The 18,667-nt window shown below is 48.2% G+C and overlaps 1 protein-coding gene across 10 annotated transcripts in view; it reads right to left on the bottom strand.

The window, feature by feature from the left end:
• Positions 1-18,667, bottom strand: part of LOC119970680 (cadherin-related family member 2-like) — a 257,761-nt gene that overhangs the window by 105,406 nt on the left and 133,688 nt on the right. For all 10 annotated transcript variants that reach the window (XM_038805691.1, XM_038805693.1, XM_038805688.1 and 7 more), the window contains 3 exons: positions 12,382-12,431; positions 7,974-8,134; positions 2,128-2,230 (listed from right to left, as the gene is read on the bottom strand). In XM_038805691.1, coding sequence (XP_038661619.1) covers positions 2,128-2,230; positions 7,974-8,134; positions 12,382-12,431 — 314 coding nt within the window. The remainder of the gene's footprint in view (positions 1-2,127; positions 2,231-7,973; positions 8,135-12,381; positions 12,432-18,667) is intronic.

Genomic DNA, 18,667 nt, shown 5'->3' on the forward strand with positions numbered 1-18,667 from the left:
GGGTTGAGATGGGGTAGAGCTAATCATCTGAAGTTGTCGAATTCGACGTTGAGGCCAGAAGGCTGTAGCGTGCCTGTGGTGAACGTATTGCAGTAACCATTCACCATATATGTAACTGTACCACGCTGTTGCCCATGAGGGCTCCACCTATGGACCATTGTAAGGTATTACCTGTGATGTATCATGTTGGTGCCTTTGTGGGCTCCGCCCCTGGCTCCGCCCCTTAAGGACAGATATATGAACGGGTGGGGAACAGAGAGAAGTAGACCTTGGAAAATAGGCAACAGGTTTAGATAAAGGATCTGGATCAGCGCAGGCTGGGAGGGCCGAAGGGCCTGTTCCTGTGCTGTAATTTTCTTTGTTCTTTGTTCTTTTTGTATAAAGAGCAGCAGCCCTGTAGGCAGCTCTCACTAGCAGAGCAGTCTCAGGCAGGCACTGTTCGAGTCGATTAAAGCCACAGTTTACATCTACACTCTGTTTCGCGTGAATTGATGGTTGCATCAGTGCCTAACCGGAAGATGAGATATTGTTGCTCCAGTTTGCGTTGAGCTTAACTGGAACATTGCAGCAGGCCAAGGACAGACATGTGGGCATGGGAGCAGGGTCTTTTGTTAAAATGGCAAGCAACGGGAAGGTCATGTGCACAGACCGAAGGTGCTCAGTAAAGTTCTTTTCTCTTTCCAATATTTAGTTGGAGGAAGTTTCTGTTCACTCAGGACTGAGCATCAGACACGCAGCATGACAAAATAGTGAGATGGGGGGGTGTTGGTGTGAGGGTGCTGTCAATGTATTTGTCGAGCCTGATGTGTTTTTGGATGGTGCCACTGAGGGGTAACACACAAATATAGGAAATAGCAACAGAATTAGGCCATTCGGCCCCTCGGGCCTGCTCCATTATTCAACAAGACCATGGCTGACCAGTTTGTATTGAATTCCACATTCCTCAGCTGGGATTCTCCCTTCTGGGGACCACGTCCCCAATGGTGGGAGAACCGGCGCCAACCACTCCGGCGCCAACAGCCCCCGAAAGTGTGGAATTCTCTGCACATTCAGGGGCTAGATGGACGCCGGAGGGGTTGGCGCCGCTCCAGCTGCCACCAAAGTGACGGCGCGAGTCCATGCATGCGGCGAAGGGCCGGCGTGATCTCACGCATGCGCGGAACCGCTGCCGTGATTCCGCGCATGCACAGCCCGGCCGGTGCATTTTGGTGTATGCGCGGGGGGTTCTCTTCTCCGCGCCAGCCATGGCGGAGCCCTACAGGGGCCGACACAGAAGAAAAGAGTGCCGCCATGGAACAAGCCTGCCCGCAGATCGGTGGGCCCCGATCGCAGGCCAGGCCACACCGTGGGGGGCCCCACCGGGGTCGGATCCCCCCGCACTCCCCCCCGAGGACCACCCCCGCCAACTTACCTGCCAGGTCCCGCCGATACGTGAGTTGAGTGATTCACGCCGGCAGGACTGGCCAAATATGGACGGCTGCTCGGCCCATCGATGCCTGGAGAATCGCCGGGGTGGGGCCGCTGCCAACGGCTCCCGACCGGCATGGTGTGAACCCCACCCATGCCCGAAAATGGCGCGGGAGAATACGGCAGCCAGTGTCAGGGCGGCAGGGCAGGATTCACGCCGCCCCCCGGGATTCTGCGACCCCGTGGCGGGTTGGAGAATCCCGCCCCTCATCTACCCTGATCACCTTTGATGCTCTTGCCCAACAAGAATCTATCCACCTCCACCTTAAAAATAGATGATAAGTAGGGGTGGGCCAAGTGGGTGCCTGAAATATGCCCCTAGTTACATGGGCAGTCTCTTGGGTTCTTCACATTCTGTGAGCACTCCTTTGGGGGGGGAGTTGGTATGGGGATCAGTGCTGAGGTCAGTTATGGGGATTGAGGAGTTGTGGATGTATAGTCTCTGCATATAAAAATGTAAGGAAGGCATTTACAACTTTAAAAGAAATATCAAGCAGAAGAAATCTTTATTAACACACTTCTAATATCGTCACACACAGTCGCCAAAGAAAGTTTCCCCATCATTCTGAACACACATCATCTGCTGTATTATGCTTTCTAGTCCCAAATTCAAAATGCTAAAGAGTACTGGGAAAGCATTGCAGTAAAATTGAAACTTACTTCTAATAGATGATGAACAGTGTTGTTGGGAAATCCTCCATCAATAGCAGCAACTTTTACTTTCCAGCTTCCCTTCCGTGTAAAGTGCAAATAATTTCTTATTCTTAAAATAAAACAACATCACAGGTAATTGCTAAGACTGTGTTCTGATTTTGGATACACTCTATCAGTTCTTGTAGTTACTCTCTGGCCTTTCACACATCACCTTGTTCCACCATTGGCGGCCATTTCTTCAGCTGCCCGAACCTCGGGATTTCTCTCCCCTGAGCTTCTCCTTGGGCTGGATTCTCCGTGAGCGGGATGCTCCGTTTTGCCGGCAGCCTCGGGGTTTCCCGACTGTGTGGGGCTGCCCCACATTGACCGGCCGGCGTAACGGAGCATCCCGCCGGCGTAACGGAGCATCCCGCCGGCGGGGTGAAATCGAAATGTGTCATGCCGGGGCGGAGAATCCAGCCCACAGGTCTCTATCGCTCCTCCTTAATGGGGTTCCTTATAACTGCTTATTTCATGACCTATCCTTATGTGACTATATTTTTGTTAGCTAACACTCTTGTGAATCATCTTGGATTGCTGTACTACAGAAAGACCAGGACCGGGATTCTCTGACCCTTTGCGCCAAAATTGGGCTCAGTGTGGGGGCGGAGAATGGGGCCTCAGACCCGCGATCGGGTCCGACGCCTTCCCGCGATTCTTCACGGACTGGAGAATCGCCACCAGTCGTGCGAGCTTGGTTGACACGGCGCCGGTCGGGGGCCATTGAAAGAGGCCCCCGTGGCAATTCTCCGCTGGCAGCTGGCTGGGTTCCCGCCGGCGTGGTTCTAACATGGTTCCAATCGGCAGGCACTCGGAGTGGCGGCCGCCCTGGTGGGAGGTGGGAGGATCCGTCACTGCTGGGGGTGGGGGGGGGTCCTCCAGGACAGCCAGGGTTCCGATCGAGGGCCACTGATTGGCGGGCGCGCGCGATCTCGGTGGGGGAGGGAATATATTTTGTTGGGGTCGACTTGCTGTGTGGATCCGCCACGTGCGCGGGGCCGCGGCCAGAAGTGCAGGGCCCCGTATCGGCAGCCGGAGCTGTGCGGAGCACTCCGGCGCCATGCTGGCCACCTTCAGGTAAGTGAATCGCTGGGCCAGTGGTGACGCCTGTTGACGCCGCCGTGAAACGCTCCACTGTTCACGCTGGCATCAACACTTAGCCGTCGATTAGGAGAATCCCGGCCCATACATCCAATCGGCAAATAAAGAGAAATTGCTTTAAATTGCTTTGAGCAGAGAGTGGTTAAGATTGTGGAACTCACTGCAACAGGATGTAAGCGAGTCTCCAGTGACATCTACTGCAGAAAGCCAGTACAGCACCGAATAGAACCATCACCGGCAGAAGCAGGAAGCTATCTCTAATGCTGTTGCTTCTAAGATGTGCACGGGCAGGATTTCCTGATCCTTCCCACTAGTGGGTCCTCCCAGTCCTGCCGAAGGAGACCCCACCTGGAAGAATGGGCGAGCTATACAAAACGGCATAGACACTGGCAGGACCTGAAGATCCCACCGGCATTCAATGGTGAGCCGCCGCCGCTGGTTAGGCCAGCGTTTATTGCCCATCCCTAGTTGCCCTTCAGAAGGTGGTGGTGAGTTGCCGTCTTGAACCGCTGCAGTCCTTGAGGTGTAGTACACAAGGTAAGATCACATAGGATTAGGATTAATTTATTAGCTTAGATAGAAGACTGGCTAACCAGAAAGCAGAGAGTCAGGATAAATGGATCTTTTTCTGGTTGGGAAGTTGTAACTAGTGGGATGCACAGGGTTCAGTCATCGGGCTCCAACTATTTACATTAACAACTAGGATGTAGGGGTAGAAGGTTCCATAGCCAAATGTTCAGATGACACTAAAATAGATGGAATACTAAATTGCAATGTGAAAATAAGAAATTTACCAATAGATATAGATAGGTTACATGAGTGGCCAAAGTTTGGCAGATGGAGTTTAAAGTGGATAAGTGTGATTATCCATTTCGGTCGGAGAAATGGAAAAGCAATTTATTATCTAAATGGAGGGAAACTTCAGAGTGCTTCGGTGCAGAGGGATCTGGGTGTCCTCGTGCAAGAATCTCAGAAAACTAATCTGCAGGTACAGTAGGTAATAAGGAACGCCAGTGGAATTCTGACCTTTATAGCTAAAGGGATAGAGTATAAAAGTGGGGAAGTGTTGATTCCACTGTATAAGGCATTGGTGAGACTGCACCTGGAGTACTGTCAATCCAGAGCTCCAACAATTTTCTCAGTACCGCATCCCTGATGATTGTAATTTTTGTGAGTTCCTCTCTCCATTCCATTTCTTCATTTACAGCATTTTCTGGGATGTTACTTGTATCCTCTACAGTGAAGACTGATGATACCTGCCCAATTCATCTGTCATCTCCTTATTTTCTATTATCAATTCCCCAGGCTCACTGTCTAAAGGACCAAAGCTAATTTGTTAACTCTTTATATTTCTAGCTATCCCACTCTCATCCTTTAATTTTCCTTTCTTATCAATTTTTGCTGTTTTTATATTGTTATGTCTTGTGACCTGCCACCCTTATTTGTGCCATTCTATGCTTTTTCTTCAAGAGTTATGCTATCCTTGATTGTTTTAGTTGTCCACAGTCAGTGGGTCCTCCTCTTGGAATCTTTCTTTCGCATTGGAATGTGTGTATTTTGTGTATTCCGAAGTATGCCACGGCAACTCTATGGACCTATCCCTGAACCTAATTTGCCACTTCACTTTAGCTAGCTATGCCTTATTTCATGCCTTAATTGAAGCTTAAAATACAAGACTTTGACCCACTGCTCTCTCCTTCAAGCTAAATGTAAAATTCAATCACATTATGCTTACTCCTACTTTGTGGTACCTTCACTACGCGGTCATTAATTAATCCTATCTCACTGCACAATGCCAGTGACATTATAACTTGCTCTCTGGTTGGTCCCAGAACGTGCTGTTCCAAGAAACTATCTTGAATTCCTCATCTAGGCTACCTTTGACCATCTGATTCTCCCAGTCCACATGCAGGTGAAAGTTCCCCGTAATTATTAGAACATAGAACATATAGTGCAGAAGGAGGCCATTCGGCCCATTGAGTCTGCACCGACCCACTTAAGCCCTCACTTCCACCCTATCCCCGTAACCCAATAACCCCTCTGAACCGTTTTGGACACTAAGGGCAATTTATCATGGCCAATCCACCTAACCTGCACTTCTTTGGACTGTGGGAGGAAACCGGAGCACCCGGAGGAAAGCCACGCAGACAGGGGGAGAACGTGCAGACTCCTTACAGACAGTGGGGAATCGAACATGGGACCCTGGCACCGTGAAGTCACAGTGCTAGCCACTTGTGCTACTGTGCTGCCCAAAAAAGGGTTGGCAGTACCTTTGTGATAAGCTCCCATTATTTATTCCTTTATACCCCGTCCTACCGTAAGGTCACAGTTAGGGCGCCTGACCACCACTCCTCAAAGTGACATCTCGTCTTTATACATTTTCATCTCTACTCAAACCAGTTCTACTTCCTGGTGCTCTGAACTTAGGTCATCCCTCTCTAATGTGTTAATGTCATCATTAATTAACAGAGCCACCCTTCCACCTTTACCTCGCTTCCTGTTCTTCCTAAAATGTCACATACTCTTCAATAGTCAGGTCCCAATCTTTATCATCCTGCAGCCATGTCTGAAACAGGGATCAGATTGTAGATATTTATTTCTATTTGTGCCCTGGCACCAGGAGGTCAATGCAGCCATCTGGACTCTCGCTCTTTGCTCCAGAGAACAGTGTCAATCCCCCTCCCTGTACTGTCCCCTGGAACCACAACATTCCTTTCTGCTCCTTCCACCTGGATGGCTTCCTATGCCACACAGCAATGCCATCGACTTAAACTGCCCCCCTCTGAAATGGCCTAGCAAGCCACTCAGTTCAAGGGCAATTCGGGATGGGCAACAAATACTGGCCCAGCCAGCGGTACCCACATCCCAAAAACAAATTTTTAAAAACAGCCTGCTGTCCCTGACCACTGACCCAATCAGAAGTCTCTATTCTAAGTTATTTAAAAATTTGTTCCGGGGACGTGGGCGTCGCAGGCTATGCCAGCATTTATTGCCTATTGGTAATTGCCCTTGAGGGGGCAGTTATGAGTCAACCGCATTGCTGTGGGTCTGGAGTCACATGTAGGCCAGACCAGGTAAGGATGGCAGATTTCCTTCCCTGAAGGACAGCAGTGAACCAAATGGGGTTTATGGTCGTCATCAGATTTTTAATTCCAGATTTTTATTTAGTTCAAATTTCACCACCTGCAGTGACAGGATTACTGTGACAGGATTGAACCTGGGTACCCAGAGCATTACTCTGGGTCGCTGGTTTACAAGTCCATTGACAATCCCACTATGCCATTGCCTCCTGGTATACAGCATCCAGGAAATCTTTCCCCTCTCTGATATGTTGCAATGTCTGCAGTTCAGCCTCCAGTTCGACGACTCTGAAATGGAGCTCCTTGTGCTGCACAGGTTCGTTAACAAGAAATCATTGTCAACATCGTTCAGCAGATTCAACCGGCCACTTTCAGGAGAAGCAGGAAAGTAAGATGGCGCATACTTAATTGTCCAAAGATGAAGCATTGCTTAGCTGCCCTTTCACTGGCAATCTTCATCTCTTGCGTTGCATTTTGAATTTGCCTTACAACAATAAATGTTCAAATTAGGCAACAGGCAATGAACAAATCTCTGTCAACCAACTTTATAACGTGGATTTTGGGACAGATTTGTTGAAGGATATTGCATGTACATCATGAACACAACTGAGACAGTTGAATGATCACTGACACTTTAATCCAACTATACAATAATGCACCATGCAGTATTGGCTTAGGGATAATTAATGCCCTCACATTAAATTTATTCGGCTGCTTTTCTAACAGAGTGTATGGCTGGTATCAATTAAAAGAGAAAACAAAGACATTTCTGACAAATTCATGAAAGCCCTGATTGTAACTGAGAAAGTGGTGACATGAGGCCCTGGCCTTTTTAACTCTTGGGCCTTATCTAAATTGGGTGGACTGCAGCCCTTAAAAACCTGCTTCAATGATGTTGGCAGTAATTTGAAAGTGATGTAGAGCTCCAGCAAGTGAACTGTGGGCATGGTCCCAGGCAAAGTAGGTAAAAGAGACGGTGTGATGTGACTGCAATCAGGAAAGGCCCAAGGAACCCTTTGGGCAGTTCATAGGGGCACTCCTGCTCCTACTGTATCACAGGAATACAAAGTAATACAAGAAACTTTTCAGACCTCTTCTGGGGTTGCTGCTCCACACCGCTGGTTTCCTTGGTGGGATTGCCACTAGATGCCAACACCACTGCTGCCAGTCACATTGGCTCTGAAATGAGGGTCAGACGAGAGCAGTGAAGGAGGTCGAAGCGGCCGAGGAACTCAGCAGTTTTGGGACACCATCCCAATATTTAAATCCATAACCCATAAGCCCACTGACCCTCTCCTGCCCAGGTTGCGGGTGGGTGGGAGGTTGTTGATATCAAGACCAATGTATTGAGCCCTGAACCTTGAATTTGAACAAGGCTCTCTGAAACATGTCGCAGCTGTCACAGCGCATGTACATAATGCAGCTCGAGTGGGAACCGTGCTGTTGATGCTTGAAACCATCTGCCTGCCCATTCTCGTCGGGCATGGGGTGGAGAGAGGCAGGGATGGCAAGGGAGGGTCAAAAATCTGGGCTGATAAACTCTTATATCAATATCACAGAATGTAATTTTCACCCATCATTGTTCCACAGATTCATTGATAATGACAGAAATCCAAGTTCAATGTTACCTACCGTAGACTGCCCTCCCATCTATAATTGCTGTTTAAAGAAGTTTGAATATAGAAAGACTCTTCTGCTGTTCTGTTTAGTGATGGCGCATCTGCTGGAGAAAACGTGACTTCCACAACGCGGAATGTAATAATGCCATTCTTCCCGACATCACAGTCAGTGGCCTAAACATGCATATGAAACGTTAAAACTGCCCAATTAATCACGCTACACCTAATTGAAATCTATGTTTAATTTACTGCTGTTAAACCTTGCTATGTGGAGTGGCGAGCTGGATATTGAAGTCTAATATATCTAAGCATGCACATAAAAAGGGCGGACAGACTTAACTGGGACAAAGGGAAACTAGCAGCAATGACTCACATATAATTAATCACCTACTTTACTCTATTTTTATTAAAAACATAAATCTATATTGTTCATTTCCAAGGCCACGATCTGATTTCTGTTTCAATAATGAAACTTGATATGTGCATATTTCATGAAATGCTAACAAACCCACAGATTTATTCTGAGGTGGATCAAATGGAGCCAATGGACCTATTTTGTTTTGGCTAGAGGACCGCAAAAAAAAATTGTTAAATTGGGTCCAAATGCTAAATTATTAAAATAAAATAGCTAAGCTGTAGCCTTTCTCTTCAGTTTTCTTTATATTCCTTCACGGAATTTGAGCGTCACTGGCCAGGACAGCATTTATTGTCCATCCCTAATTACCCTTGAGAGTGGTGAGTCTATTTCTTGATTCACTGAGATCCATGTGGTGTAAGTACATCCACAGCACTGTTAGGGAGGGAGTTCCAGGATTCCAGCTACAGTGAAGGAACGGTGATATAGTTCCAAGTAAGGATGGTGAGTGACTTGAAGGGAAGCTGCAGGTGGTGATATTCCCATGCTTCTACTGCCCTTGTCCAACTAAATGCTGGAGGTCGGGGTTTGGAAGGTGCTGTCTAAATGGTGGATAAGCTTGGGGAGTCAGCAGATGAGTCACTCTCTGCAGATTTCCCAACCTCTGACTTGCTCTTGTAGCCACAGTATTTATGTGGCTGGTCCAGCTCAGTTTCTGGTCAATGGTAAGCCCCCAGGATGTCAATAATGGGGGAATTCAGTGATGGTAATGCCATTGAATGTGAAGTGAAGATGGTTAGATTGTCTCTCGTTGGAGATGGTCATAGCCTGACACTTGTTTGGTATGAATGCCAATTGCCACTCATCAGTCCAAGACTGGATATTGTCCAGGTCTTGCTACATTTGGACACGGACTGTTTAATTATCTAAGAAGTCATGAATGGTGCTGAGAATTGTGCAATCATCAGTGAACATCCCCACTTCTGACTTTATATTGGAACGAAGGTCATTGATGAACCAGTTGAAGATGATTGAGCCTAGGACACTACCCTGAGGAACTCCTGCTGTGATGTCCTGGGATAGAAATGATTGACCGCCAACCACAACCATCTTCTTTTGTGCTAGGTATGACTCCAACCGCCAAACCTTTGCTCCCTGATTCCCATTGACTCCAGTTTTGCTCGGGCTCCTTGATGCCATACTTGGTCAAATGCTGACGTGATGCAAAGGGCAGCCGCTCTAACGTCACCTCTTGAGTTCAGCTCTTTTGTCCACGTTTGAACCAAGCCTGCAATCTGGTCAGGATCTCAGTAGTCCTGACAGACTGCAAACAGATTGCTAGTGAGCAGGTTGTTGTTGAGTAAGGTGTTGTTTGATAGCACAATCGACAACATTTTCCATCACTTTGCTGATGTTTGAGAATAGAGTGATGGGGTAGGAAATGGTCGGGTTGGATTTGTCCTACGTTTTCTAGACAGGATATACCTGGGTAATTTTCACATTTCCAGGTAGATGCCAGTGGTGTAGCTGAACCGGAACAGCTTGTCTAGAGTTATGGCTTGGTTGGAGCATCAGCTTTCAGTACCGTTGCTGGAATATTGTCAGGGTCCATAGCCTTTGCAGTGTCCAGTGCATCTTGATATCATGTGGAGTGAATCAAATTGGCTGGCATTTGTGATGATGGGGACCTCCGGAGGAGGCTGAGCTGGATCATCCACTTGGTACTTCCAGCTGAAGACTGTTCCAAACACGTCTGCCTTATCTTTTGCGCTTGTGTGCTGGGCTCTTTCATAATTTTCAATGGGGACATTTGGGGAGCCTCCTCCTCCAGTGAGTTGTTTAATTGTCCAACACTATGCACGGCTGGAAGTGTCATGACAGCAGAGTTCAGGGGCTGGTTTAGCACAGGGCTAAATAGCTGACTTTTAAAGCAGACAAAGGCAGGCCAGCAGCACGGTTCAATTCCTGTACTAGCCTCCCCGAACAGGCGCCGGAATGTGGCGACTAGGGGCTTTTCACAGTAACTTCATTTGAAGCCTACTTGTGACAATAAGCGATTTTCATTTCATTTAAGATCTTATCCATTGGTTGCAGGATTGCTTAAATCTATTACTTACTGATATTCTGGTTGGCATGCAAGTAGTCCTGCTTTGTCGCTTCACCAGATTGGTACCTTGGGCGAAATTCTCCCCGACCCGGCGGGGAATTCCGCCCCTCATTTTTACGTATGCCTGGTGTTGCTCCTCTGTCTAGACTACTCCTCAGCTTCCAGTTAGGAATGTTCCTTCTGGGGTGCTTCCAGACAGGAGTCTCCCTTCTGGGGGAGTTGGGTCGGGGTGGGGGGGGCACATTAATTAGGGGACTCCCTGGGGGGTCTCTTTATTTAGGGGGTCTGTGGGAGGTCTCTTTATTTAGGGGTCTGTGGAAGGTCTCGTTATTTCGGGGTCTGTGGGAGGTCTCTTTAATTAGGGGGTCTATGGGAGGTTTCGTTATTTAGGGGGTCTGTGGGAGGTCTCTTTATTCAGGGGATCTCTGGTGGGGTTTCTTTTATTAGGGAGCCTCTGGGGGTTCTCTTTAATTAGGGGATCTCTGATGGGGGGGTCTGTTTAATTGGGGGGCCTCTGGGGGTTCTCTTTAATTATGAGGTCTCTGGTGGGGGATGGTCTGAGGGGGACCTCAGCGGGGGACCGGAGCATCGGTAGCGGATCAGCGCCAGTCACCGATCCCGTTTTTCCCCGACGATGGATTCTCCACCACATCGGGGCGGCATAATAGCACAGTGGTTAGCACTGTTGCTTCACACCGCCATGGTCCTGGGTTCGATTCCCAGCTTGGGTCACTGTCTGTGTGAGCCTGTACGTTCTCCCTGCGTCTGCATGGGTTTCCTCCTGGTGCTCCAGTTTCCTCCCACAAGTCCCGAAAGATGTGCTGTTAGGTAATTTGGACATTCTGAATTCTCCCTCAGTGTATCCTAACAGGTGGCGGAGTGTGGCGACGAGAGGATTTTCACAGTAACCTCATTGCAGTGTTAATGTAAGCCTACTTGTGACACTAATAAAGATTATTATTATTAACTCCGCTACCGACTGTGCGCGATGGAGAATCCAGCCCTGAGTATCCAAAGCCGCCGGGCTTTCAGCATGGCGTGGGCCTTCCATCACCATTGGTGAAATTAAAGACTCTATTAAAGGATGAGCTGTTTTTAATGTAGGATCTGAATATAAGGGATTAACCACTTGAAGAGATTTGAAGTGTGGAGGCTTGCAATAGTTAACAAAGGAGTTTATTGATGGAAGGCAAAGGCAGTTAAGTAACAGGCACGGAACACAATACAATAGATATTAACACTTCAGCTCTCTGACCCACACTGCTCATGGCCCTGCTGCCAGGTCCCGCATAACTTTCCTATTGGCTGAGATTCGTGTGCTACTGCACAATTGGCTCCAAGCCAGTCATGTGGTCCAAGGAGCCTGCCTCCTTAAAAGGGCGGCACAACCATAAAAAGCTTCAAGTGGGCTTTATGAAAATTTCTTTTCATGATCAAGATTGTAGGAGTGAGAGCTGGATTGGATTGTTGGAAGTTTATTTCCTTTTCTCTTCACATGGTTCCTGAGATCTGCTGAGGGTAGATGCTGGTGAGTGGAAGTGGCCTAAAAGGACCACTGGGGTCGTGGGGTGGGGGACGGGTGGGTTAGGAAAGCGGAGGCGAGTAGTGCTGTGGGGGTCCATGTTGTGAGGGATGGATGGCCTAACAGCTTCTAAAACAACTGTCTCAGAGAACAGAGGTGGGTCCTCTAACCTTGGCACTTACCCTTCATATGGCTGCCTACCCTTGGCTTCCGGTTCAGCAAACCATGCTCTATTCTACACCTTCTCCCACACCACCCTGCCCCCCTACCCACCATCAATCCTCCCCACACTGAGCTAAGATTGTGTGCTTCGGGTTACTCAAGGCAAATCTTGTAAGTTGGGAAATTTCCTGACTCCGACTCCGATCCTCAAATTCGAGCCCCTAAGCCCAAACAAGATATGCAGCATCAAATCAAATAAAGTTGAAGCATCTTACCTCAAACATTGTGATCTCTAGCCCCTCGGTGATCAACTCAGACACAACGACTGAAGGGAAACCAGAATCAGGCATTAAACCTCTTGGTGAACAACAGGCTTTTATTTTTAGAAATGGTTTGATTTTCTCACTTTTAAACACACAAGTGCAGATATAAATCACTAAGCTAAAAGCCAAGAAACGGTTAATGATTAATACATCTTTTAAAGAAATATTACATTCAGTTTAGCAAATTAGAATTTCCTTAATGTAGGACTAGTGCCAGCAAAATGTGGTTCTTTGATGAACTACTGTTGGAAAATCGAGTGAAAAATAACAAGGGAACTTAATAATGATAGACTGAATTATATATTTCCCATTTTGTACTAGTAATCCTTCTCAAACTGAGAGCATTTCTTATCAAAATATTATACTAAAATACAGTTTTAGTCCCTTCCATATTGTCCAGGCACTTATAGGTTATAGCTACTGCAGTCATATAAAAGCAGTTATTTATGGAAATTTGCTCCATATATTACTACCAGTAGTAAATTAAGACAAGCTAGTTTCCATTATGTCGATCTACTTCCCCAATGAAATGCTTTGTGTATCACAGCATATGCTAACAAATGCAAATGAATCTGACTTTGTATGCTAGTGATTATAGAGGCACAAAATTATGTCTAGAAAGAGACAAAGAGCAAAAAAATTCTGCCAATTTGATCTGAATAAATAACGTTTTTGCAAAAATATCAATATGCTTTTCGTGGGAACAGCAGTGATGTTATCAACACTCGAAGGAGTTGCATGCACATAGACAATGGTAGCAAGGAACACGCTGAATGTGCGAGCTTCATTAAAATGCAGACGGTTGTTAGAAAAGAATCAATGACCTGAATAAAAAAACTTCTGGCAAAGAAAAATCCAAAACAATGCTGAAAGATCACCAAGAAACGTCGATACGGCATAAGAGAACAAACTCCCCAGATATCCTGGAATCACTGCAGTCATTTAACCATCTCCTGTTTTCCATTTAAGCAATTTATAGATTATTCTATGTCCTCTTCCTCCTTTCCCTTTGCTCTGATCCTTTCTAATTGTTTTTTTTTCATCTGTAACTTCTTCCAGTTCTGCAGAAGGGTCTACACTTCAAACATGAACTCATCTGTCCTCTCGAAAAATGCTAACTGGCTCACTGAGTGTTTCCAGCATTTTCTGCTTTGTTCCCCAATCTATGATGTCTGGCCTTTACCAGCACTGTGTAAATAGTCTAAAAGGCACTGTACACACTGCAGAATGCCAAGAAGCTGTCGAATGAACATGGAAATGACCCAGTATGGAGTAGCCCTCAGCACTTCACCAGATTTTGAAAATTACTTCCAATGCAGCTGTCTGTTTTCAGTTCCGTGGCACATTCAATAAGATTAGCAGCCTGCACAATGACAAGGAAACAGGTTAGCCACAAGCGGGAGAAGCCATTTTTCTCACTCCTTCCCTCAACGACTCAAAACCATTAAGATCTACTTCTCTGCTGAAGGAAGCAACGAGTAATATTAGTAACAGTAAGCAATTTGTCAGCAGTGAGATGATTGTACATTTATATAATATTGCATAGTCACAAGCACAGTTGGCAGAATTGAAACACTTTGGTCAGTTGCCAACGGTGAGGGAAGAGGGGCAGGAAGATCATCAAATCCATATCCTCAACATAGGAGTTACTGGAAATCTCCCATAACCAATGCTGCAGGAAATTGCAATTTTCCAGGCAGATGGTGGCAGACATCTACAACATTCAGATCAGCCATGATTTTACCAAATGATGGAGCGGGCCCGAGGGGCCAAATGGCCTACTCTTAATCCATATGTCTGAGCTCACTTATCAACACAGCTGCCAACGGTATTACAATTGAATAAAGGTAACTACAAAGACATGAGGGAGGAGCTGGCCAGATTGATTGGAAGGGGAGCCTCGCAGGGACGACAGAACAGCAATGGCAGGAGTTTTGGGGGGTTATTCGGGAGGCACAGCCGAAATTCATCTCAAGGAGGAGGAAGCATGCTAAGGGGAGGATGAAGCAAGCATGGCTGACAAGGGAAGGTCAGGGACAGCATAAAAGAAAAAGCATACTGATAGAACCATCAATTCACTAGACACGTGCTTTAAGATATGAACAGTGGTTTTAATCTACTTACAACAGAGCCAGCCTGTTCCGCGTTGAACTCTCGATGAACTGAACGACTGGCTCTGAGCATTTGTATTTATACAGCAGTCCGGGGGAGGAGTCATGGGCGGAGCCAAGGGTGGAGCCCTGTACAAACTCCTAAGCATTCCCAGCGCTACTCCCCCTAGTGGTTGGGCAACGCAACTGCGCTTACAAATGCATGGTCTCATGTATATAGAATACAGTGTGAATTACGGAGTTACATTCACCACACATACAATGCGGCGAAGCTTAGTGGGAAGCCAGAGGATTGGGGAGCCTTTAAAAACGAGCAGAGGACAGCTAAAAAAGCAATAAAGGGGGAGACGATCAATATGAGTGCAAGCTGGCTAGTAATATAAAAGTAGATTGCACAAGCCAGGCTGGGGACTTGCGATGTTTGGGGTTGGGGTGGAGCCGGGAGTGCAGGAGGCGAAAGAGGCCGGTGTGCTGGCCTTTGCGTCCCTAGTAGCCCGGCGAAGGATCTTGCTACAATGGAAGGATGCGAGGCCCCCAAGCGTGGAGACCTGGGTCAATGACATGGCGGATTTTATTAAGCTAGAGAAGGTCAAATTCGCCCTGAGAGGATCGGTACAAGGGTTCTTTAGGCGGTGGCAACCTTTCCTCGACTTTCTGGCTCAACGATAGGGTACTGGGACAGCAGCAGCAGCAACCCGGGGGGGAGGGGGGGGAAGAGGGGGGGGGAAGGGGGGGGGAAGAGGGGGGGGGAAGGGGGGGAAGGGGGGGGGGGAAGGGGGGGGAAGGGGGGGTGGGGACGATGACTATGTTTGTTTATTTAATTTAAATTTATTTTTAAGTTCCCTTGTTGTTCACTGGGTTTGGGGGGGTGGGGGGGATGTGATACATGCGTTGATACGGTCTTGGGGGTGTTACAGTTATTATGGGGTTATTATGTTGCATTTCATTGTTTGTTGTTATATTTTCTGTAAAATATTCCAATAAAAATTATTTAAAAAAAATAAAAGTAGATTGCAAAAGTTGTTTTACAATATATAAAAGGTGAAAGAGATTTAAGAATTCACATTGGAGAGGAGAGACTGGTCCCGGCCAGCGGAGCAGCTGCATGCGGAGGAGGAGTGGGGATCGCAACAAGAAACAGCCTGAAAGTCGGAACACGGAGAGAAGAAAAAAAAACATTTTTTATTCAACTTTTTTTTGCCTGAAAATTTAAAAAACTTTTTTTTTTACAAAACTTTCTAAATTAAAAAAAAATTCCTTTTTATTAAAAAAAAAATAGTTTTTAAAAGGAGAAAAAAACTTTGGCGGCTTTTTCTTTGGGGGGGGGGGAAAAAGAATTTCTTTTTCGCACCAAATCCCAGGAAAAAAAGAGAAAGGCACATAACAGAAACATGCCTGCGAATAATAATAAATTGGGGGGACAGCGAGATGTAAGAAGGAGCAGCAGCGAAGACGAAGGAAAAAGGCAGGAGCTGCGGCCGCGCACGCAAACGGCTCCACGGGGCGAGACGGAGGTTCAGGCGAACCAGGAAGCGGAAAGCAGGCGAGCCGAGCAGCGGAGCAGGAACAGGACGCGGCAACCATTCCCCCCCCCCCCCCCCCCCCCATGCATGGGGAGGAATGGAGAAGCGTGCTGAAAACGGAAATAAACACCATAAAGGAGGAGATAAAAACAGAGATAAACAGGCACTCAGGGTGGAGCTCCACACAATGATGAAGGAGATGCTGGCGGAGACAACGGACAAAATGCAGCGAACCATCGATGGCCTGGAAAGGAAGGCGGAGGCGCAGGAGAAAACGATTCAGGGGTTGGAGAGAGCCGCCTCGGACCAGAGCGACAGGATGGTAACTCAGGAAACCGAGGTGAAAAAGCTGGTAACGACCCAGGGGAGCCGAAGAGGGAAAGTGGAGGACCAGGAAAATAGGTCCAGACGGCAGAATGTTAAAATAGTGGGTCTGCCAGAGGGGATGGAAGGCAGAGACCCAGCAAGCTACGTCACCAAAATGCTGGGCAAGCTAGTGGGAAGGGAGAAATTCCCAAACTCTCCAGAAAGCGACGGGGCGCGCAGGTCGCTCTGACCCAGGCCCAAAGCCGGGGAGCAGCCCAGAGTGATTAATGTGAAGCTGCACAGGTTCCAAGACAGAGAATAAATCCTAAAGTGGGCCCGGCAGGCGAAATCGAGCATGTGGGAAGGGAAGATCATCAGGCTGTACCAGGACATTGGGGCGGACCTGGCCAAAAGAAGGGCTGAATTCAACAGGGCCAAATCAGCACTCTACAAAGTAATGTGAAATTTGGGATGTTATTCCCGGCCAAACTCTGGGTAACATTTGAGAGGAAGGAATTGTTTTTTAACACCCCAGCAGCAGCAGAGGAGTTCGTTAGAGAGAACAAACTGGGGGAGGAACAGCCGCAATGGCCATCATGAAAGTAACGGGGATAGAAAAGAAAGGAAGAATCGGAACAAAGAGCGGAGGGCAGACTGCAAACAGAGACAATAAGATCACGAACTGTACACACGTGTTTGGTGTACTGCGCGGGACTGTGCTGACTCGTTCCCAGGCTAGTTCCATCTCTCAATGCAATGGGGGGGGGGGGGGGGGAGCAAAGCAAGGTAAATGAGGGTGAGGAACGCGGACAGGAGGGCGGGACAAGGGCTAGCAAAAGGAATGGAAAACAGGACCAGAGCAAGGCAAGTACTGGGAGGGGGGCCACCGTGCTAGTGAGGAGGGCCAACACGGGAGGGCAGGAAGAAAGGAGGGCCGTGGCGTGCCTCTCAGGGGAGAGGGAGCGCCTGGCACAAAGAGGTGGGAGGGACAGGGCAGAAGGGGGGGAAGAACACGGTGGGCGGGGGGGGGGGGAACAGGGGGACGGGGACTATGGGAGGAGGGAGAGGAGTCGGGGGAGAGCACAGCACAAAATAGAAGCAAAGAGAAGGGTGAGGTAGAGACGCAGCACAAACACAGGCCTCGGCGGACATGAAGCAGGGTGAGGAACCAAGATGGCGCCCCAAACAGCCACTCGGGAGGGCTTCAGGGCGAAGGGAGACCCTGAAATGCAGGGGCGCAGCCACGTGGTGTACACATAGCTGGTGGTCATGTTGGGTGCCCCCTGGACAAAAGGAATTCCCCAAGCATTGGGACCCGACCTCATGGTGAGAGCGGCGACCTCGACCATTTTGGACGGCCCACTAGCAAAGGGAAACCCTGGAGTGCAGGAGCGCGTCCACCAGGTAAGTATGGGTGATCCCACAGGACCGGGGGGTCAAAAACCCCCCACCAAGATTGTTACCTGGAACGTAAGGGGACTCAATGGCACGGTGAAAAGATCCAGAGAAAAGATCACCCACCTAAGAAGCCTAAAAGCAGACGCAATCTACCTACAAGAGATGCACCTGAGGGAGAAGGACAGACTGCTGGTAAGAAAGGGCTGGGTGCGACAGACATACCACTCATGATACGGGACGAGGGCTCGGGGGGTAGCAATATTAATTCGCAAGAAGACGTGGTTTACGGAAACAAAGACAGTTACGGACCCAGGGGGAAGGTACGTCATGGTCAGCGGTGTCCTGGAATGGCCCCGGTCGTACTGGTAAATGTGTACGCTCCCAACTGGGACAACACGGAATTTATAAAGAAGACCATGGCAGAAATGCCCGACCTTGACACACACCGACTGATCGTGGGGGGGGGGGGGGCGTCTTGAACTGTGTACAGGACCCGATCAAACCCCAGAGCAGGGAAAAAGACTGGCACGGCTGGGAACTAGGAGCATTTATGGAGCAGATGGGGGTGGTGGACCCATGGAGGTTCCTGCACCCGGGAGAGAAGGAATTTTCATACTTCTCACAAGTACACAAGGTATACACCCGTATCGACTTCTTTACAGTGGTGAAATCGGAGCTTCCAGGGATCACGGGAACGGAGTACTCCGCAATCGTTATCTCGGACCACGCTCCACACAAGATGGATGTGAGGTTGGAGACAGGCAGGGCCCAGCGCCCCACGTGGAGGCTGGACATGGACCTCCTGGCCGGCAAGGCCTTCTGTGAAAAAACATCGCGGGCCAGAGGCGACTACATTAGTAACAACCAAAACGGGTTGGTCTCACCCTCCACGTTCTGGGA

The sequence above is a fragment of the Scyliorhinus canicula genome, chromosome 8 (genome assembly GCF_902713615.1).
Source record: "Scyliorhinus canicula chromosome 8, sScyCan1.1, whole genome shotgun sequence".
NCBI classification, from domain to species: domain Eukaryota; kingdom Metazoa; phylum Chordata; class Chondrichthyes; order Carcharhiniformes; family Scyliorhinidae; genus Scyliorhinus; species Scyliorhinus canicula.